The sequence below is a fragment of the Lolium rigidum genome, chromosome 1 (genome assembly GCF_022539505.1).
Source record: "Lolium rigidum isolate FL_2022 chromosome 1, APGP_CSIRO_Lrig_0.1, whole genome shotgun sequence".
NCBI classification, from domain to species: Eukaryota; Viridiplantae; Streptophyta; class Magnoliopsida; order Poales; family Poaceae; genus Lolium; species Lolium rigidum.
In genome coordinates, this window is record NC_061508.1 from 301,572,091 (window position 1) to 301,595,382 (window position 23,292).

The window sequence follows — 23,292 nt, forward strand, 5'->3', positions numbered from 1 at the left end:
AAAAGCAAGAGAGTATATTTCGAGTTATAATTAACTCTACATATACTCCCATCGGGAGATTAATATAAGTCATATTTGACTCGATAAAATGTGCCATTCCAACAGCCGGAAAAGCACTCGACAATATATTCTCGAACGCCAAAGTTGCGATCAATTTCTGAATGCCGCAAATTTGCGAAGGTAAGACCCCAGATCCATTCTGCTGGGCGTGGCATCGCCGAAGACTGCGCTCTGCTACTTTTATCCGTATCAACAGATACAAAGAAAAATCCTAACGGACGCGTTAGGTACCCGATAAATTTAACTGGGACTCGATAGAATGGTAAGACCTTAAGCGGCACCTGTCGGAGTTTACACCAGTATCCCGAGATCATGTCCAGGGACGTGATCTTGAAGTAGGTTTTTGCGGATTGCCACTAGAGCAGTTAACTAGTACCTGATCCGTCAGATGAACTAGCCCCAACTACCAGTATCCCTGTACAATATAGAAATTTATATGAAGAAATATAGAACAGTTTAAGTTGTCAAATAAAAATAAACAGTGGAGATTTTCCCTGATTCTACGATTCAAGCAAAATCTCGGGGGCTACTGACATAGGCATCCCAAATGGGCCTGCCGGAAATAGTACCCGGGGTTTATTGAAGGCCCACTATCCGAAGAATAAGAAGATTGGAGAGCCCAAGATATATTAAGGAAAGTAGAGTTGTAATAGGAAGTATTGTTTGTAATCTGGCGGGATGAGTTAGAAACCGTCCCGAACTTTGTAACTTGTACGAAACGAAACCCTCGGCTCCACCTCCTATATAAAGGGGGAGTCGAGGGGCGAAGAGATCATCGAATCATTGTTCACAAACCCTAGTTTTCATAATCGTCGAGTACTTTTCGGCTGAAACCTTCGAGATCTACTTGCCCTCTACTTCTAACTAAACCCTAGCCTATAATCCGTAGGCATTGACAAGTTAATCCCTTGTCAACCCATGCCAACCTTCTAATGAGAGTAACTCTTTATCTCTTACACTATTTGATTGTCCTCCATGCTTACCGAAAGAGGTTGAATGTTATGTTCCTGTGGATTCTCTTGAAATATTCCCTATGAGTAAAACTTGTGAGAATAATTATGCTACTGTTATGTATGATAATCCATGCTACTTTGATAAATCTTATGATAATGCTTTGTTTGTGCCTGATGTCGAAATGCATGGTACTAAAGAATTTTGCGTAGCAAATGTTTATGATAAAGCTCTTGATGATGGTCCTATGTTACTTGATAATATTAATTGTACTACTAATGAAAATGGGATTGGAGAGGTCTTGACATTATCTATGAGTCCCATATCTCTTGAGATTGATCAACCATCTTGTTATATTATTGATAAAAGTGTGTTTGAAAGTTTTAATCGCACTATTTTTGAGCTTGATAAAAATTATGTGTTTATGGATCATGAGAAGCATGCTTCATGTGATAGTTATGTTGTTGAGTTTGTCCATGAAGCTACAGAAAATTATTATGAGAGAGGAAAATATGGTTGTAGAAATTTGCATGGTACTAAAACACCTCTCTATATGCTGAAAATTTTGAAGTTACTCTTGTTTTATCTTCTTATGCTTGTCACTTTCTTCTTCATGAATTTATTTGTGTACAAGATAACTATGCATAGGAAGTGGGTTAGACTTAAATGTGTTTTTAATTTGCTTTTTGATGCTCTCTTTTGCTTGAACTACTATTTCTTGCGAATGCATCACTAAAACTGCTGAGCCCATCTTAATGACTATAAAGAAAGAACTTCTTGGAAGATAACCCATGTGTTTATTTTCCTACAGTACCTCTATTTTATATTTGTGTATTGGAAGTTGTTACTACTGTAGCAACCTCTCCTTATCTTTATTTTATTGCAATGTTGTGCCAAGTGAAGCCTCTAATCAAAGGTTGATACTAGATTTGGATTTCTGCGCAGAAACAGATTTCTATCTGTCACGAATCTGGGCTTTTTTCTCTGTAGGTAAATCAGAAAATTATGCCAAATTACATGCGTGTTTCTCAGATATGTACGCAACTTTCGTTAGTTTTGAGTTTTCTGATTTGAGCAACGGAAGTACCTCTTTAAAATTCGTCTTTACTGGCTGTTCTGTTTTGGCAGATTCTATCTCTGTTTTTTGTATTGTCTCTTGTGGACTTTAAGCAAGGCTTTCTACACGTGGAGAGCTGTAGCTAATGTTTTATTGAGTTCTTGCAATGTGTCACTACAGGACCAAGGTGGATTCTAGTTTTTTAAGTACTAACCCCTCTAATGAAGTTTATGAGAAGTTTGGTGTGAAGGAAGTTTTCAAGGGTCAAGAGAGGAGGATGATATATGATCAAGAAGAGTGAAAAGTCTAAGCTTGGGGATGCCCCCGTGGTTCATCCCTGCATATTTCAAGAAGACTCAAGCGTCTAAGCTTGGGGATGCCCAAGGCATCCCCTTCTTCATCAACTTATCAGGTTTCTTCTATTGAAACTATATTTTTATGCGGTCACATCTTATGTTCTTCACTTGGAGCGTCTGTGTGTTTTATTTTTGTTTTTGTTTGAATAAGATCGGATCCTAGCAATCCTTGTTTGGGAGAGAGGCACGCTCCGCTTTTTCATATGAACACTTGTTCTTCGTTTTACTTTTAATGTTCAATGATAAAAGTTAGAAGCTACATCACTTATGGTTATTTGGTTGGAAACAGAAAATGCCTCATATTGTCTTGAATAATTTGACACTTGGCAATTGTTTTGAGCTCTCAAGTAGATCATGATTAAGTTTTTTTTTCATGTAGTTTAAACCTATTAGTGGAGAACTACTCGTAGAGCTTGTTGAAATTGGTTTGCATGATTGGTCTCTCTTAAGGTCTAGATATTTTCCGGTAAAAGTGTTTGAGCAACAAGGAAGACGAGTGTAGAGTATTATAATGCTTGCAATATGTTCTTATGTAAGTTTTGTTGTACCGGTTCATACTTGTGTTTGCTTCAAATAACCTTGCTAGCCCAAAGCCTTGTACTGAGAGGGAATGCTTCTCGTGCATCCAAAACCTTGAGCCAACCACTATGCCATTTGTGTCCACCATACCTACCTACTACATGGTATTTCTCCGCCATTCCAAAGTAAATTTCTTGAGTGCTATCTTTAAACAATTCAAAATTTATCACCTCTGATTTGTGTCAATGTTTAATAGCTCATGAGGAAGTATGTGGTGTTTATCTTTCAATCTTGTTGGGCAACTTTCACCAATGGACTAGTGGCTTCATCCGATTATCCAATAATTTTGCAAAAAGAGCTGGCAATGGGATTCCCAGTCCCAAATTAATTAACCAAAATAGACACTCCTCCATGGTATGTGATTGTTGGACGGCACCCGAAGGATTCGGTTAGCCATGGCTTGAGAAAGCAAAGGTGGGGAGGAGTGTCATCATAATAAAACTAAAATAAAAAGGCACTCCTTCATGGTATGAGATTGTTGGCAGGCACCCGAGGATTCGGTTAGCCATGGTTTGTGAAAGAAAGGTTGGAAGGAGTGCCATAAAAATAAAATGGGAGCCGCTCTTTGAAGGTTTGTCTGGCAAGGGGGTTAGAGTGCCCACTACCATTCGTTGACAACAACAAACACCTCTCAAAACTTTACTTTTATGCTCTCTTTATGTTTTCAAAACCAAAGCTCCAGCACAAATATAGCAATCAATGCTTCCCTCTGCGAAGGACCATTCTTTTACTTTATGTTGAGTCAGTTTACCTACTTCCTTCCATCTTAGAAGCAAACACTTGTGTCAACTGTGCATTGATTCTTACATACTTGCTTATTTGCATTCATCATATTACTTTATGTTGACAATTATCCATGAGATATGCATGTTGAAACTTGAAAGCAACTGCTGAAACTTAAATCTTCCTTTGTGTTGCTTCGCTGCCTTTACTTTGAATCTATTGCTTTATGAGTTAACTCTTGTGCAAGGCTTTTGATGCTTGTCTTGAAAGTACTCTTCATGAAAAGTTTTGCTATATGTTATCTATTTGTTAGCAACTATAGATTATTGCCTTGAGTCACTTCATTCATCTCATGTGCTATATAATAGTATGATCAAGATTATGTAAGTAGCATGTCACTACAGAAATTACTCTTTTTATCGTTTACCTACTCGAGGGCGAGCAGGAACTAAGCTTGGGGATGCTGATACGTCTCCAACGTACCTATAATTTCTGATGTTCCATGCTTGTTTTATGACAATACTTACATGTTTTGCTTGCACTTTATAATGTTTTTATGCATTTTCCGGAACTAACCTATTAACAAGATGCCGAAGTGCCAGTTCCTGTTTTCTGCTGTTTTTGGTTCCAGAAAGGCTGTTCGGGCAATATTCTCAGAATTGGACGAAATCAACGCCAAACTTCCTATTTTTCCCGGAAGCATCCAGAACACCGAAGGGGAGGCGGAGGAGAGCCGGGGGCCACCACACAGGTGGGCCGCGCGGGCCACACCCTGGCCGCGCCGGCCTGGTGTGGGGCCACCCTGTCGCCCCTCCTGCGCCGCCTCTTCGCCTATATAAGTCCTTTCGACCTAAAAACGCGATACCTTTTGACGAAACTCCAGAAAGACTCCAGGGGCACCTCCGCCATCGTGAAACTCCAATTCGGGGGACAGAAGTCTCTGTTCCGGCACCCTGCCGGGACGGGGAAGTGCCCCCGGAAGCCATCTCCATCAACGCCACCGCCTTCATCATGCTCCGTGAGTAGTTCCCCCATGGACTACGGGTTCTAGCTGTAGCTAGTTGGTATTCTCTCCCCTATGTACTTCAATACAATGATCTCATGAGCTGCCTTACATGATTGAGATTCATCTGATGTAATCGGTGTTGTGTTTGTCGGGATCCGATGGATTGTTACGTTATGATTGTCTATCTACAAAGTTTGTGAAGTTATTGTTGCTGCAATCTTGTTGTGTTTAATGCTTGTCACTAGGGCCCGAGTGGCATGATCTTAGATTTAAGCTCTATAATTATTGCTTAGATTGTATCTACAAGTTGTATGCACATGTCACTGTCCGGAACCAAAGGCCCCGAAGTGACGAAATCGGGACAACCGGAGGGGATGGCGGTGATGTGAGGATCACATGTTTTCACCAAGTGTTAATGCTTTGCTCCGGTGCTCTATTAAAAGGAGTACCTTAATATCCAGATAGATTCCCTTGAGGCCCGGCTGCCACCGGCTGGTAGGACAAAAGATGTTGTACAAGTTTCTCATTGCGAGCACGTATGACTATATATGGAAAACATGCCTACATGATTAATGATCTTGATATTCTGTCTTAATGCTATTTCAATCCTATCAATTGCCCGACTGTAATTTGTTCACCCAACACTTGTTATTAGAGAGTTGCCACTAGTGTAGATAGCTGGGAAACCCGGTCCATCTTTCATCATCATATACTCGTTCTACATGTCATTGGAAGTAGTATCAACTATCTTCTGGTGCCATTGCTCCTGTGTTACTATTACTGCTGTTGTGTTACTGTTACTACTGCTCTCATATCACTGCTACTTTCACATCACCCCTGTTGCTAGTGCTTTTTCAGGTGCAGCTGAATTGACAACTCAGTTGTTAAGGCTTATAAGTATTCTTTACCTCCCCTTGTGTCGAATCAATAAATTTGGGTTTTACTTCCCTCGAAGACTGCTACGATCCCCTATACTTGTGGGTTATCAGACCCCGGACGCGTATTTCTAATCCGACCCACAAACGGCCATCTTTTCATTTTTTAGCGTGCCCAAACGGTTTTTATTTGTGAAACAGCTACATGGGGCGTATTTTAGTATGACGTGAAACCGCTGTGCGATGATAGTAGACCATCTACGCACCACCTATCACATGACATGTGCACGCGTTAGCTTTTTGGGAACCCATGCGGCTTTCGGCGGTGTCCCGCCGAATCCGCTGGAAACTGACCGGATTTGAACTAGGGGTGAACTATCCATCGCTCCAGAAATTCCGAAAAAATTGTTTTTAGTTCAACGACGCATCACTATATGTGCTAATTTTTGTCCGTTTACTTTATTCGCGAATGGGTGCACCCGCACGCCCGGTACGGCGATACCACATGTCTCGGGGGTTCTGTTTTGGCCAGATGGAAATTTGAACGAAGTCAAAAAAATCCCACGGAGCCGCGTGACGTCATTTTATATGTCATAGTAACTATTCCATTTGTTAAAACTGGGATACGGCAATTATTTTGAAAAACCCTACACGAAAAGGGCTATCACGTCCGGAGTTCTATGGATTTCAGGGGAAATGAGGTGGGAAACAGCCTCGGCATGACATAGTTTGCCGAAACGAGATCATATTTGGCACGTGTGTGGATCCTAGGATGGGAAGCAAGACCCCGGACGCGGATTTCTAATCCGACCCATGAGAGATAATTTTTCATTTTTGGCGTGTGTGAAAGCCATGAAACCTCGAACATTATAGCTCATTTCTAAGAAGATTTGTTTAGGTATTTGAAATACCATTTTTTATATTTTTCTATGATAGATCTTGTTTTTCTGCAAAATTTGATATATTATATTTATTTTTCTCAATTAGAATGATTTAGTTATGCTTTTTTGAAGGCTGTCGTGCAGAAATAGAAAAAAAGGTATGCCGACGGTATAACCGTCGGCACAGGTCTGTAGTAAAAAAAAGGAAAAAAATATTGTGCCGACGGCCAGACTGGTCCTGTGCCGACGGCCGTCGGCACAACCGGCTTGTACCGACGGCCATTTTAACGCCGACGGCCATCCTTATCGCCGCGGTCCAGAGGCTTCTGTGCCGACGGCCCCGATATTTGGCCGTCGGCACACAAGGCGGCCGTCGGCACATCTGTGCTCTCCCGTAGTGAAGGCCGGAGGCACCATTAATTGCCATGCCTAAACGCAACAGTCCATGATTTTGAGTGAAAAAAGGAATGCTTTTGAGAAGATTTATACAATCTGATTCTGAGAACACAACATCACTGTTGCATCTACGCCATGTTTTCTAAGGATTCTTTGCAACTAAATTTAATTTGGAAATTATCAGTTGACTTCAGCATTTAAAAAGTATTTACAAAAGAAGCAAAGAGTATTCCATCAGAGTTACCAAAGATTATAATATAATTAATAAATACAAAGTTCTCTGTTCCAAAATTCTCATGTTGACATTTTATTTTTGACAAAAACCGTATTTCCTTTTACTTTCTTGGTATTTTTCTATATTTTTTATGTTTCGACTAACCCTGTCATTTCTTCTATTTTTTCATCAAAACCAAGCTGTAATATATTATTTTAAGTTTCTATTAATTGATCTTGATTTACTTTTGCTAAATGGTATGAACTTCTTTCTTTGTCTCCTCTTAGTTTCATAATATGTATTTGTCTATTTGTTCTCCTATCTTTTCCTTTTTCTGTGAGTTGACCATGAGTGCCATTATCTCATCGTCAAAAGGAGTTCATACGGGGCAAAAAGTCATTAATTTTTCAGGGAAGGGGATCTCTAGACTATTTTCATACTTGGGTTGCATAATTAAGAATATCCAGCATAGAGTTGTGAAACCAAACTTTAACTTTGGAACTAGCTGAGCCATAAACCTGGTACTTAAAAATGAACGGAAGAAGACCCATTCGCGTTCCCAGTGTTGTCGTCCATGTCATCGTAGAGGCTGCTGATGTCCGGGAAGAACTCCTCGTCGGGGTGGACCTTGTCCGATCCCATGATGAAGATGAAGTCACTAGTCGTGCACAGAGCTCTCCAAAAACCTTATCTCTGCCCCCCATACAAAATCACATGAGATAGGATTTCGGAGACCTACTGTCCTAGCTCGCGGGATACGCCGCAAGATGGGATGAAGAAGACCTTGATCGGCGCAAAGTTCTGAAAGCAGGAGTCTGTATGTTTTCGTGTGTGTTTGTAGAGAGGATCGACCTCTCTTTTATAGATGCACAAGAGAAGACGAATAAGCTGTATTGAAAGAGGAAACAAAGGGACATAAGATGAACTAAGCATGCAGGTATTCATTATCCAATATAGCAAAACGTTCCAGCTTCTACAACCATTCAAATTCTATTCATGAGCGGCAAACATGAGGGAAGTTTCGGCTCGGAGTCATTCCCGTAAACCGCGTTGTGCATGTGGAAATTCTCTTCTCATGCTTATACCAGAAGTGGAGCAACCCCTTTTATAAGAAGGCACAACTCCCTTTAAACTATAGCAAGGTGAGACTGGAAAGGTGAGACTAAACTTTTATCCCACCCCTTACCATGCTTGAATGGCCCAATTAGGTCTTTGGAATTTTAGAAAATTTGGACTAAATTAGATAAGCTAGGCCTATATTAGGCAACATTTCAATAATTGTCCAACAGATCGCAGAGACACATAAAACTTGCCTTTGGTTCCAGAAGATTGTTTTATATACCGGTATTATAGTGAAGACTGTTAAGTTAAACTTTCACCTAGAACTCTATGTTACATTAGACCTCTATTTGAATAATGGACTTAGCCTTAAAAGTTCTCTACGAATCTACCTTCACACAAAGTGTTGACCGATACTGGACCGTCGCTGGGCTCCCGTGGAGCTTATGCGTCATACTCCATAGCCTTTCATGAGTTTATTTAAGAGCACCAAATTCTCAACATTTAACAACTAAACCAAATTCTCAACATTTAACAACTAAATTTATATAGGTGTGTCTTTCAGGAGATGTTGACGTATATGTTTAAATAAACCACTTAGAATACATTAAGGTGAAAATCATCCTACTATGCATGTAGATTATGAAAGTATTACATCTTCAGTGTGTGGTATCATAAAAAGGGTAAGAATATAGGAGGTGTCGTTTTGGCACCTATTATATAAAATACTTAAAAAAATTAAAAATGTCAAAATTTTTGAAATAGAATTTTATATGTACATCCTAACATTCTATATTCATACAGAAATTTATATAGGAAAACAATAGTTTATGTGGCATGTATAAAAGGATAAAAAATGTCATGTACATAGTCGCGTTGGAGCATCAAAATTTATCTTTTTACACCAGATAGAAAATTTTCTTTTCTCCAAAACTTGTATGCGAACATAGAATATTTAGATATACATGATTTATTTTTATTTTTTTAAACTCTTTAAATTGTATTTTCACACAACAAGATATCGTGAGCCGAGTTGAATTTCAGTTGACAAACTTGTCTCCTAATTCTAAGAGCATCTCCAACTAGCCGACGCATTTCGGATGTCCGAAATGTCCGTTTGCATCGGCCCGCAGACACCGGCCCAGACCGTTTGCGTCGGGGGTAGCTCTAGCGGTGCGGACACATATTTTTAGCGGAGACAGCGTCAAGCTTGTTAATGGCATTTTACGTCCCGTCGAGGATTGCCGCCGGCGATTAACTGTTCCCGCGCGACGACGGTCGTACCCGCGCGTGCCCAATACATTGGCAAGTTTCGGCGTTTCGCGCGCGCGGGAAACGCCCTGCGTGCCAACGCCGTTTCCCGCCCCGCTGTGGCTATATATGGTGGACACCGGCGGGATGATAGCCACAGCTCAAGCTAAACCCTAGCATCCATCCATGGCTGACCACATTAGTTGGGAACACGTTGTTCACATGTGCCGCTACCTCCACCGGGGGGAGGACGAGGAGGTATTCGCCGCCGGTCTTCAGGCCGAGCAGCTGGACCTGGAGGCGGCGGAGGTTGCGGAGGCGGAGGCGGCAGAGCGCGCGGAAGGGCGCCTCGCGGCCACCAGGGCGGAGATCGCCAACGCCATGACCGAGCTCGCCGACGCTAGGCGGCGATGGCGGCCCCTCCGACGGACGCCGTCATCCACGACATCACGGACGACGATGGCCCCGTGCCCCGCCGCTTCGACTGCGGTGGCGACCAGTTGGTTCTGGTCGCGTCCTTCGAGACCCTAGCTGGAGACGCCCTGCGCCGTCACGCTCGGCAACGGAGGAGGAAGCCCACAACTATGCGGTGTCCATGGCTCGGGGGTACATGTGCTCCGACCTGGATTCGCTGCGGAGGGGCCCTTCTCTCGCGGGTCGAGCAGGAGAACCGGGAGCTAGCGGGCTCCATCGCCGCCAGGGACGAAGCGGTGGCGGAGGCGGCTAGGGACAGGGCCCGCTTTCTCGCCCAACTGACGGGGTTGCAGGCGACGGCCCAGGCAAACGAGGAGGCGGCAGAGGAGGCGGCGGCCCATGCGACGGCGGCGGAGGAGGAGGCGGCGGCTATGGCGACGACAGTCCTGTGGGACTCCTCTCTGGCCGAGGCCCTCGAACGCCGCAGGCGAGAGGGGTGACCAATCTGCGGCGTGCGAAGTGCGAAGCGCTCGCGCTTCGATGACGGCGCCGGCCCCTCCGGTGGCTAGTAGTAGGTTGCACGACTGCGAGTAACCGATGCCGGTGTATGCCGCGCGACGGCGAGTAGGTACGGCCGTTGTAGTTTTAGGTTAACTCGACTAACCATCTCTGTAATGATGGTCCTTTTGGCCAATCAATAGTAATGAAAAAATTTAGCTTACGTAGTCACTGCCACCAGCCGCGGAGACGCAAACCTAACGTATACGCCGGGACGAACCGGTCACTTTGCGTCGGTCAGCGTCCAGACCTATTTCCGGTCACGACCGACGCAACCGGACGCTTGTCGCGCTGCTGGAGATGTTCTAATTCTCCACTGTGGATTTCTTATAAGGTGGGTCTCGTGCCAATCTCCCAATCCTCTCTACTCTGATCACTGCTCAGAGTTCGCCGCCGGCAATCGACCCCCAAATCCTACTCTCTTTGGATCGAGGTCTCTCTCTCTCTCCTTTGATTTATAAAATCATTCCTTCTTAAGAGCTCATAGTTGATTTATTTACTGACCTAGAAGCTGAGTATTTCAGTTTATTTGATCAGCAATGGCGACTTCGCCGGCTCGCCGTAGGCCGCGGCTCCCGCCGCCGGACATTTCAGCGGCGGAGATCCTGGACTCCCTTCCTCCGGCGATGCTCGACGAGATCCTCTCCCGCCTCCCCATCCGCGACGCCGCCCGCACCTCCGTGCTCTCCCGCGCCTGGCGCCGCCGCTGGGAGTCTGTCCCCTACCCCGTCCTCAACTGGCCCCGCGGGACGCCCTCAGCTCCCATCGACGCCGTCCTCGAGCACCGCACCTGTCCCGTCAGCGAGTTTCGCCACCAGTACGTCCCGGAGACGGAGTTCCACCTCTCCGATCTCTGGCTCCTCCGCCTGGCCAGCTTGGGAGTTCAGTCCCTCTACCTCAAGTTCAAATGGTTGAAGGCTGATGGGATTGTGAGGATTCCACACTTCCACATGCTCCACTCCCACATCTTCTCCTGCCTCGAGCTCGCCGTTCTCGACCTGGAATCCTGTGACTTCCCCGGTCTGCAGTATGGCTTCGCAGGCTTTCCAAACCTAACCACCATAAGCTTTTGCAACGTTCGATTTCCCCGAGGCTTGAGTGGATTGGAGGCGCTGATCTCTTCATCGTCCTCGCTTCGGAGGCTGCGGCTTGAGAATTTGAGGATGCCTAACAAGTACGAGCAATGGGTTATTCATGCGCCCAATCTCCAGAGTCTGCTCATCAGTTCAGTGTTTGATTACGGGTGGCAGGTCGATGATCTCCCATCACTTGAGGTAGCAGAGATCAAACTTAGAAACTACTCTAATGACCAAGAAGTCGTGAATCTTATCTCTCGGTTGGATCAAGCTAGGATTCTCCAGCTCGACATGCCGGTAAATTGTTTTAATTCCATTCCCCTTGTGCCCTATTTTTCTGTAATCTGCATACATTCTTTAGTTGCACATAATTTCTTCTTGTCACTAAGGGCTAAGCGTAAGGAACCAGAATAATCTTTTGCTATCCTACCAAACTATATATATGGGTTTTTTGCTCAGACTAAGCCTAGGGATGTTGGACATTACTAGAGAGGCAAATGCAAAGGTCCTCTAACTAAGTCAATGTTTAGACTAATAGTGAATTGAAGTCGTTTTCTTTCACATGACCGCTGACTACCATAGTCTCAAATTCATGTTAATTTCTTTGTATGGTTTCTCTAGTCCAAAGCATGGATTGGTACTGCTGCCTATGCTGTTGAGTAGCAGGTTAACAACATTTAGGGTTTGGGATAACTTGACTTGCAAAAATTCAATTGTGTACATTTGATTTTTCCTCACTGGGTGATAAGCTGAACATAGAAGATCTTCATTTTGGTTCAACTGAACCCATAGTATTGCTATCCATGTTCAGCTCTTGGTTAGGTTGAAAGTTTAGTCATTTAACTGTTTAGTTGGTTGGGTCAGGTCAACCATTTAGCTTTTTGGTCAATGTTCGTGGATGAGTTTTGAACTTCCATAATGAGATATGCCCCTTATATTCCATCAAACATATTGCATTACTCCTGGAGTCTGATATTACATATCTCTCAGTTATCAGGTTATAATTATATAACTGTATATTATAGTTTATGCACACAGCTTAAACTTATGTCTTATATTACCTTGAAAGACCCCTTAATATATATTTTAGTATTATTTTATTATCCATCTGTTATTCATGTTGGCAGTTGAAATTAAAAAAGTGGCTGTTGGACCTATCTGAGGAAATAGATATAATATTTGTTGCATGTTCTGATATTCATATTCGGTTTTTTCCTTAAGAAACTGGCACATCTTTATTATCCCGGCCTCTGCATCATAGATGTATGCGGCCTAATTTTCATATTCACATATCTGGGTGTAATCTCAGTTCTGAAATGTTAAAATGGCCAAATTTTTGTGTTCATCTGTTGTTGTTTATTTCCTTTCTGTCTGTTACAAATTAACATGATTAATGCCTAGATACGAATTCCCATTGTAACTAAGTACTAGTATGATTTGAGATAAGACCACATTAGTAGATTGACTATCCATGAACCCATGTATTTATATTCAGAACATATTTTCTTATTGTATTTTGGTTTACGAACAGAATACATTTTTATTTGAACATTTCAAGCTCGGTATCTCCACCTGCCCATACAAACACACAATTTTTTTTCATCTCTGTTTGTTTTTATTTTTAGAACATATTTTTCGTAAGTGCTTTGATGCATCTAGTTTTTATTAGTATTAAGTTTCATGCACCAGCCAGTAGAACCAAATGTCGAAACTTATGGTGAGAAGGTGGGCAATCCACATACACTTAAAGACCCCCTCTCGTGTGTGACTTGGTAAGGCCTACATGTGATAGACAGAGGGTAAGGGCAATCTTTCTTTATAAAATTGCGAAAGCCGAGACTTGAACCCAAGACCCTGCTCTGATACCATATTAATGGTTGTTTGGATAAGTAGATTGTGGGAAACTAGTTTCCCCGAAATGCGTCCGAGCGCCTAACAATCTTGGTTTCTGTAAAACTGGAAATACGAGTTTTTTTTTAGAAAAACTGACTAATAGACGTTTTTCTGTAAACTGGTTTGGCGTCCTCCCACCCTACGACATGGTTCGCCGTCGGTGACTGCCTGGCGGCCGCGCCATCTCGTCGTCTTCACTCGCGAGGGCCACGAGGGATGCCGCATCGTGGAGATAGGCTGCGCCGAGCACGACGTGCACGCTGCCGAGACGCAGCTCCTCACACACACCATCGGCGGCATGCTCGCCTTGCACCATCTCCATGCAAAATAAATGTCGCCGTCGGCGCTCGGCCCAATTCCGCACTACCAAATTTGTAAACCGGCGGGTGAACACGATCTTCCAGCAAAATCTGACCTCTGATTTGGCGATGGCCAGCGGGGTGCGGAGTGCTAGCTGCGGCGTAATCAGGTCTTGCCCTTGCGGAGATACGCATCAGGCTGTCACCTTATCGCTGGGCTGGGTAGCCAAGAGTGAACACAAGCAGGTTGCACTTAGCGAGAGATTCGAATTGTACTTCAACGTGCTCTTCATGTTCAATAACAACTCCAATGGAGCTGCTCAACTGCTGAGTTTTCCACATCGAATAACGTTGCGTTGGTCTAGGTGGAAGACAAGGATGCCACGGCGGGGGTGGCATTGATGGCGGCCGATGTGCCGTTGGCATTTTCGGTGGACGCCAAAGTGTGTTGCCGCTGCCGCTGGTGGTAGGCTAGTGCAAACATAGTTTTCCTTAAACAAATTCTAACAGAAAAGCTAACTAAAACCGGTTTTGCTAAAAATCCTCCATAAACTCGTTTTCTAAAAACTAACTCTAGAACTTCCTAATCCAAACAACCACTAAGTTTCATGCAACAACCGGTAGAACTAAAAGTCCGAAGTGATGGAAAGAAGGTGGCCAATTCAAATATAGTTTAACATTTATTATGCTATTATTTGGCTAAATAAAGTTGCATGTGCTTATGCTCTAAGCTGTGACGTCGGAGGTGACTCTCCAAAGTGCATGTCTGCCGAAATTCCACCATGATGATCACGATTTGTAATATGCTGTTTTACTATTCACTATTCTGGGCTAGCTCCAATTGCTTTGTGATACTGCGTTGTCAAAGAAAAAATTACTTCGTGATACAGAAGAATTTAGCTGAAGATTTTTTAATTTTTTGTGACGAGCTCAAAGACATATACATTGTGATAAGATTGCACTTGTCAAATTCCCACGTCTTCTCGGGCCTCATCATAAATCCTGTCCCCTTCCCTGGTTGTGGTCCATGGTATGTTGGTAGACTAAGTCACCAAACAATCGCACTTATATGCTGGTTAAAGTTCTCTTCCTTTCAATGGTTCTACCAGCCAGTTCTCAATTCTGGCATGTGAAATCTACTTACGGCAACAAAGCGCTGAATGTTTTACTTTCTTTGCATGTTCACTTCTCCTTAGTTCTCAGTTATGGCATGTGAAATTAAACTGTACTAATTAAATGGTGAATAGCTGTCGTCTAACCGTTTAGCCATCATATTAATGATCACCTTTACATGGAACTTTTTTGGCATCTATTTAACGTTTGAATTCAAATCTGAAATAACCCACCCCAGCAAATTAGCCTCCCAACTTAGAGCTTCCTATCAAATACATTGTCATCCTAATACCCTGGCATCCAGAACATCAAATTTGGCTTATATGCCGGCATGTCGCGTCGGCATCATGCCATGCACTAGAATGAGAGTAGGAGACTTAAGGAATATGACAACGATTCTGCACACATGGAACAAGTCATCCAGTGATTGGAACCATAACTGGAATGAGAAATATAGAATATAACATCATATTCTTGAGTTTGTCTCCTTGGTTGCTGATATGTGGTATTGTGGTGTTTGGACTTGATTGGAGCTCACCTATACAGTGCACCAAGTTCTGGTCATTTACACAATAAATAGTTTTGGTTGCTGTGATGTGGCCTCAATGCAATTGTACAATAAAGTCTTGTATAATATAGTGACTAGATCCTTTTGTAGTTCGTAGAACTATAAACATTGATTGACAATGGTGCACCATGATTTACAGAATGGTTGCAAGCGTTTAAAGTTTTATGGTACAACTGTCAAAGGTCTAAAATAATACTCCCTCCGGTTCAAAATAATTGTCCAAAAATAGATGTATCTAGACATGTTTTAGTGTGTAGATACATCCACTTTCCGGCAATTATTTTAAACAGGAGGAATAGGATAATATTTAGGCTTTTTTTTTTTCAAGAACACGCGCGATAATATTTAGGCTTGAAAATATCTGCCAAGTAGTATTTTCTGAGGCACCTTGAAATGTAAAGACCGAAACCAACTATCTAAAGTTGCAATATATTATATGTCAGATCATTGTGTTGAATATGTTCCTGGCTTGATAACTCATTGTGCATATATGTAATTTATGTTCATACCCCCAATCTAACAGAACAGTTGAGTACATAACAGAAGAGCAATTGCACAAATCTAGTTTACATCACCTATTTCTTGCTTGATGTGTAATGTTTCACCCATGTTTCAGTGTTCATTGGACAATCTTCTGGAGGGACTCCCGCGATCCTTTGTGAATCTGAAGAGTTTATCGCTGCATATACCATATTGCTGTCTATCTAGCTTTTTATCTATCTTTTGTCTAGTCAGGAAGGCTCCTAACCTTGAAGTTTTGGATGTTGAGGTAATAATGTTAATTGTAGTAGTTAAAAATTTAAATGTCTTTTGTACTTATTATGTGTGCTATTTTTTTAATTGAATCCTGTGTTGACAGCTTGGTTTCCACTTTGAAGAGGATGATGAAGTTGATATTAACGTTCTAAATGGGCAACGGGCTGATGATCCGTTCTCTAGTCTCACAAGTGTTCATATGAAAAATGTCACCTGGGATTCATATGAGATGGCTTTTATCCAGTTTATTTTGTCCGAGGCAAGACAACTTGAGGTACTTAGTATTCATGAATCTAGAGGGCATTTGACATCCGATGAAGAGGCATTTGTAGCTGCAGAGGTTGCACGATACAGGAGAGCTTCTCCAGCAGCTAATGTTGTCATCAGCCGCATGCCCTAGAGTTATGGGAGTTTGTAATTTGTAGGTTGTGTGGTAGGTAAGTTTGCAACTTTGGTGCTGGACTGTACAATGGCACCGACGCAACCACCTGGTTACATATGTAAATTAACTCAATGACCAACATAGAGTTTTGAATTCTACATGATCTTTTTCCCCTGTTTCTCTTCTCAGCTGGGAAACTGGAAGTACTGAAAGAACTAGTCGTAGTATTTCATTACTTGGCAGAGGTAGTTATATTTGCCTGCCAGTAATTATTGTACTCACCTAAAGTTTCTGGTAAAGCTACTGTCGTAAGTTTGTATGTGCAGTACGATTTTTTTTTTTAGTTCTCGCATGCATTACGAGTTCAGTTCTACAGATTATGTTTAGCTTGATCAAAAGCTTGTCCATTGTTTTATCTGCATTCTATTGATGTTGCCCTATCCAAAGCCAAGATGTTAAGATGTCGCGTACGAATTTTTTCTGCTACCACATCCCGCCCAAATAAAATTAGGTGGCACTTGTCCTAGGTAGTAAAGAAGTATGTTGCATTTGTTTGTTGTAGAACATTGTTTGCAGACTCTGGTCTTTGACTGGAGTGGATGACTAACACCATAGAGATTTTCTGGAAAATACTCCCCCTGTCCCATAAAAAAAGTCTCAACTTTGTGAGAATTTTGATGTATCTAGATAGTAAGTAATACATTGGAAGACTTTAGTGCGGAACTCGACAGCACCCGCTCCCCCGCTCCCCTAACCCTAACCCCTCCTCCCACCCCCCTTGCCCCGCCGCCGCCGATGGTCGCCGCCGGGCCTAGCCCGTGTGGTTGACGGCGGCGGCGAGGCTCCCCTCCTCGTGGTCGGCTGGCGGAGGGCTCAGCGCCCCGCGCGAGCAGGCTCCCCTCGCGAACATGGCGATGGCGCCCGGTCGGCGGCTGCGGGCGGCGCGGGCGGCGTCGTCGGGCCAGCAACTGCGGGCGGAGCGCGTGGCGGTGGGCGCTCAGGGCGGCAGCGCGTCGGCCATCTGCTCGGCCTGGGCGTTCTCCGGGAGGGCGCAGGTCGCAGGGCATAGGGTGGTTTCGGCCAGCCGGGCAGGGGCCCGACCCGGTTTCGAGCCCCCTGCGTGTCCCCTTTGCCAGATCTCGCGATGCCGATAGCCGGGGTGGTTGCTGGCCGCAGATCTCGCTACGGCTGTTCCTCTCCGCCATTCCTCAGATCTGGTGTCGGCATGAGTTGTGGTGGCTGTGGGCAGCCTAGATCTGTGGAGGTGCTCTCTCACCTGGTGATCTGCGTGGGGCAGATGCCAGTGAGGTCGGTTGTCGTCTGTTCGGGAGCGGATGTTCTGCGTCGGTGGTGGCTCTCGGTGCTCTGTTGCGGTCCGATGGCGCGAGGAGTTTGGTCTCAAGGCGGCGGCCTTGGTCGGTGGGAACCTTGCTGGTTGACGGGCGAGCCAGAGGTTCTGGTGCTGGTCGATGGCCATGGTCGTGCGGGCGACGTGGTCGCGGCGAGCAGCATGTTGTGGCGGCGGTTCGGTCGACATTCGACGGCCTAACCCTGTGTAGAAGGAGGAGAGGCTACACTGAGGGGAAACCCTTGCCCGTTCGGGCCATGATGGCGACATCCGCGGACGCCGTCCCCTTCTTGAAGGCGTCATGGGGCTTCTCTCCGTCTTTCTACGGTCTCTGGGTGAAAATCCAAGATCCTCGGATCGGGCGGTGGCGGCACTCCGGTGTCGCGATCTTCTTGAAGACATCGTCTTGGAGTCCACAACAAGCAGCTCTCCGAAGGTTGTGTGGCGAAGGTGACTTCGTTTGGCGATCTTCGGCAAGGCTTGCTTCGTACCCTTCCCTTGTTGAGCTCCCTTGGTGCTGCTCTCTAGTGTGTGGGCAGCGTGGGTCGGTTCCCGGTGGTGGTTGGCTTCCGGTGGCGTTTCTGCGATGGAGGGGTTCTGTCGACGGCGTGCATGTTCGATGGCTAGCTCTCGGGTGAGCTGAGCTCCGGCCCGACACTGTTGCTGTCCAGCTCTTCTCCGGTTCTTCGTAGTCTTAGTAATGGCCGACCCTGTTGTCCGCTCTTCCGTTTGTAGCTTCTGTTGGTAGTTCGCGTGGTGTGTGGTGCGTTTTGTAAGCTGGGTTCAGCACTCTGTATCTTGTCGCCGTTGGAGGCTTTGTTAATTCAAAGCTGGGCACTTTCGTGTCTTTTATCTAAAAAAAAAGTAAGTAATACATTCAATTTTTAACAAAGTTGAGACATTTTTGGTGGGACAGAGGGAATACATCGGATGGCTACTTTTTATGCAAGTTAACCTCACAGTAAAAATTAATAGTTTCAGTGACATTTTTAGCGGTCAGAGCATGCCATGCCATGCCATGATATTTTAGTTTCCATTTTATCAGGAATTATTTTAGAGCGAAAATTTTGTTTGGAACCATGATAAATTAAAGTTGCCCCTCAAAATCGAAGATAATGCGGATATTTCCCAGGTAAACCATAGAGCATCCAATATGCACATAATTATACACACAACCCACCGTACTTACAAGAGCCCCACAAACCACCTTGCAAAAACCAACCCAAATGTAAGAGAGATTTACAGAGAGAAGAATGAATAGTCCAAGCAGCATCGGAGAACAATCCCTTGGAAGCTGAAGTCTGAAGAGAAGAAACGGAGCTGACACCCAGAAGCCCATGTACAGCCTCTGGCCGAAGTTCATAGTTGCACATGACTAAAGATGAAGGTTGCCTTCAGAGCTTCAGATGTGTGTGTCAGTCTCTGGTGTGAGGCAGGAAGCACCCGAACATCTGCACGTGTACAACGTCGACGCATTATTTCAGCCCAGGAAATGGATCGAAACCATGCACAGCCGAAAGTTGGCGCGCGTACCTTTGAGTAGAAGGGGGTGTGCCGGGTCTGGGAGCGCCTGGCGTTCGCGTAGGTCTCCGGCGACGGCATGCGGCGGCGCGGGACGCCGGGTGGCGCGCCGCGGGCCACCTCCCGGTCCCGCTTCACCCTCTCGAACTGCACCGTGAACCCCTGCGCCGCCGCGCTCTGCTCGTCCCACACCCCGAACTTGGGCACCGCCACCGGCCTCTGCCGTCCCCCCTGCATATATATATCGCCACACGATCGTGCAACTCATCATCAACACGAGCCAAGCGACTTGAGTAAGTAGGTGGCTAGCGAGCGAGCGAGCTAGGCGCTCACCTGCGCGACGTGGTGCGGCGACGGTGAGGCGGACCGCGCCCGCGTCCCAGGCTGCTGCTGCTGGTGGTGCCTCGCGTCGTGCGGCTTGTGGTGCCCGGCCGGGCGCTGGTGGTGGCCGTGGTCGCCGCCATGCTGCCCGTTCGAGGGCTGTTGCAGAGGGCTTGGATGCGGCCGCTGGTGGTACTGCGGCGGCGGCGCGAACTTGCTCTGATGGCCGCCGCGGTGGCCGCCCGGGTCGGACGCCACGCTGCTGTTGCTCCCGACCCGGCGGTGCTGCTGCTGCAGCCCCGCGCGGTTGGAGGCAGCCGGGGTGATCAGCCGCGGCGGCGCGTCCTCCTCGGGGTCGTTGGGGTTGTAGGGGCGCTGGAGCGGCGGCGCGGTGGCGCCCTTGTTCTCGCGAACCTTTTCGAAGTAGACGGTGTACCCCACATTGTCGGTGTCCCAGGTGCCGAACTTGGGCACGCTGGCCCGGTTCTGCACGCCCACAAAATCAAATCAAACCATATACCTTTTGTAGAAATCAATCCATGTTTCTTCTAGACTGTTGGTACATTTCTCATGCCACAACGTTATGTTCGATCCTATACATGAAATTCTACCATGCCTAGTAATTAATACTCGATCTTGAAAACATCTTCCAAAACAGAGAGTCATTTGTCAAAGATTATTTTGTCATATGAAATCAGTGTTGCTTGTTTATCTTGATGCATCAATAGAATCGCTACCTAAAATGCGCTGGTGCCACAAGGAGGACGCCATGCTGTGGCGCGACCACCTATCCGCATGTAATTCGGACAATTAAACATTTCAAATTAATGAAAATTCAGGCGGGGATCCTCTTCCCCCGGTGAACGTTTGAAAAATGTGTTTATTCCACACAAGTGGCGGTGTTGGCAGGGTGGAGAGGAGGATGAAAATAAACTATGACAGTCATGATAATGTTTTTCCGTCCTCATCAGGTTCACGGTGGAAGTCGGGTTCCCTATTAAGCATCTGAATTCAAATTTTTTATTCACAAAAATGTAATTTATGTAACATGTATGTGGTAAAATGATAATAATTTAGTTCCATAGGACAAATATTACTATATGCTCTTACAACACCTTATATAAATTGTACAAATTTGTATGCATGAAAGACCTTCTAATCCTCGTCTCCATATTAGACAATAGGGATCAAATTTCAACACAACCATCCCATGAAGGATGAAATCTTCAAGGGTTTGCAAGGCCGGAGGCACCATTAATTGCCATGCCTAATCGCAACAGTCCATGATTTTGAGTGAAAAAAGGAATGATTTTCAGAAGATTTATACAATCTGATTCTGAGAACACAACATCACTGTTGCATCTACGCCATGTTTTCTAAGGATTCTTTGCAACTAAATTTAATTTGGAAATTATCAGTTGACTTCAGCATTTAAAAAGTATTTACAAAAGAAGCGAAAAGTATTCCATCAGAGTTACCAAAGATTATAATATTATTAATAATACAAAGTTCTCTGTTCCAAAATTCTCATGTTGACATTTTATTTTTGACAAAAACCACATTTCCTTTTATTTTCTTCGTATTTTACTGTATTTTTTATGTTTCGACTAACCCTGTCATTTCTTCTAATTTTTCATTAAAATCAAGCTTTAATATATTACTTTAAGTTTTTCCATGAATTGATCTTGATTTACTTTTGCTAAATGGTATGAACTTTTTTCTTTGTTTCCTCTTAGTTTCATAATATGTGTTTGTCTATTTGTTCTCCTATCTTTTCCTTTTTCTGTGAGTTGACCATGAGTGCCATCATCTCATCGTCAAAAGGACTTCATACGGGGCAAAAAGTCATTAGTTTTTCAGGGAAGGGGATCTCTAGACTATTTTCATACTTGGGCTGCATAATTAAGAATATCTAGCATAGAGTTGTGAAACCAAACTTTAACTTTGGAACTAGCTAGCTGAGCCATAAACCTGGTACTTAAAAATGGACTTCTAACAATTCAGATTTAGGAGCCACGAATATATCCCACAAGCAGAATCGTGAGTTCTTTATGTATTATATAGCCCGACACTATAGCAATAAGTTAGCCTGTAGAAAGTCAAACTGCCCCAACAGAGATACGATAACATGTTTATTCGAGTAAACCAGCAGCTAATCTTTTTTTAGCCTATCACCAGCCAATCTCAACTGATTGATATCCTATGTATCTGGGGTCAACTTGGATAATATATCACTGTGATTGACAAATCACAGTTGGGTTTGGTAATGTCTACGGCTAACATAGTCGTGAGAATGTGTCTCCGACTAACGTGTGATGAAAGGGACGTGCCTCCCAGTTGAAAACAAGACCGCGTGCTCGATCTTGAATGTCTTCTGAAGCTGAAAGCAATTGAAATGGCAAACTGCAGAGAGCAAACACATACTCTGCAATCTTCTATGTGGGCGAAATTTGCATTAGAAGTGTCAATGGTTTTGGGTTGACATATATATTGACAAGCTCTACCATTTGCTCGGCAAGATAGAAATAATCATAAGGTAATCAAGCCGTATGATGAACGTCAGATGTATGAGTGCGCCCAGCAATTTACGCTAGGAACATGAGGATCAAGCAAGAGAATGAACGCAGGGCCGTGAAATGTTGATCGATGCATGCATAGATGGAAGCCAGGGAAGGGATGAAGAGCACTCACGGCCATGCGCTGAGGAGAAAATCGATCGTCCGACCGGAGCCCGGCGAGGCCAAACTCTCTCGCCGCCCCTGTGCCACACACACTTTCTTCCTTGTCTCTCTCCTTCCCCCGGCAGAGGAGAGGGGGAGGGGGCCAACGCAACAGCAGGGCGCGCCCGAGGCAGGGGAGGTCGGAGAGGGGCTAGCTTAAATTTGACAAGCCTTCTAATAATGGCCGCGCCCAAGCTGTGGATGTCCAAGCCGCAAAATAGCCTCCCCGTACCTATATAGACGACGGCGATGTCGATTGACAAAGGGCAGCAAATTAAGCTAGCTGGTGCCTCCTTGGTCCGATCGGCGATCGGTGTGGTTGTTTATCCAGGATATATAGCTCGTAGCTAGCTAGAATGCCAGATAGGAGATTCCGTCGTTGCGTTCTCTCAGCGCTTCTGCTGACCACGTCGTTGCCTTCCGCGAGGAGTGTTCCTCTGCTTGGTCAAGTCCAGGGTGGGGAAACTTTTTCTTTCTCGTTCTATTTGTTATAGTATGATGTTTTCGGGGGTGTGTTTGGTAGGTGCACCGATTATTGCCCTTCCATGAGCAAGGACATGGGGCATGCCCAGATACTATCTACGCTACGGTTTCGCACTTCGTTTAGTAGCCTGTATTGCATCACTAGGAGCAAAATCGATCTGATGATTTGTTGCCTGCATGCTAACACAAATAGTTCTCACGGTGCAAGGTACAGTATTTGGTTGCATGCAGGTTACCATTGAGATTATCTCTTCTCTCTACCGTGACTTTACCGTACTACACCAGTATCAAACACAATGACTAGCAAAATAAAGTAGAAGTTCATCCGTAGGTACTACATGTACTTAATAAAAGACATTCCAAGCTACTACGAATGATAGCTCATCAGTGCAGACCCAAGAATGAATCAAATAGGAGTTCATCATTACATTC

General features: G+C 44.6%; 2 protein-coding genes across 2 annotated transcripts; one reads left to right on the top strand and one right to left on the bottom strand.

Moving 5' to 3' along the window:
* Positions 1-10,919: 10,919 nt before the first annotated feature.
* LOC124660768 (F-box/FBD/LRR-repeat protein At1g13570-like) lies at positions 10,920-16,766 on the top strand. Its single transcript, XM_047198601.1, has 3 exons — positions 10,920-11,753; positions 15,946-16,098; positions 16,189-16,766. The coding sequence occupies exons 1-3, from the start codon at positions 10,920-10,922 to the stop codon at positions 16,483-16,485; spliced, it is 1,284 nt and encodes a 427-aa protein (XP_047054557.1). The 3' UTR covers positions 16,486-16,766.
* Positions 16,767-19,230: 2,464 nt separating this feature from the next.
* LOC124660778 (RPM1-interacting protein 4-like) lies at positions 19,231-20,271 on the bottom strand. The gene is made up of 4 exons (XM_047198610.1): positions 20,257-20,271; positions 19,670-20,143; positions 19,349-19,567; positions 19,231-19,266 (listed from the first exon to the last, which is right to left on the bottom strand). The coding sequence occupies exons 1-4, from the start codon at positions 20,269-20,271 to the stop codon at positions 19,231-19,233; spliced, it is 744 nt and encodes a 247-aa protein (XP_047054566.1).
* Positions 20,272-23,292: the final 3,021 nt, after the last annotated feature.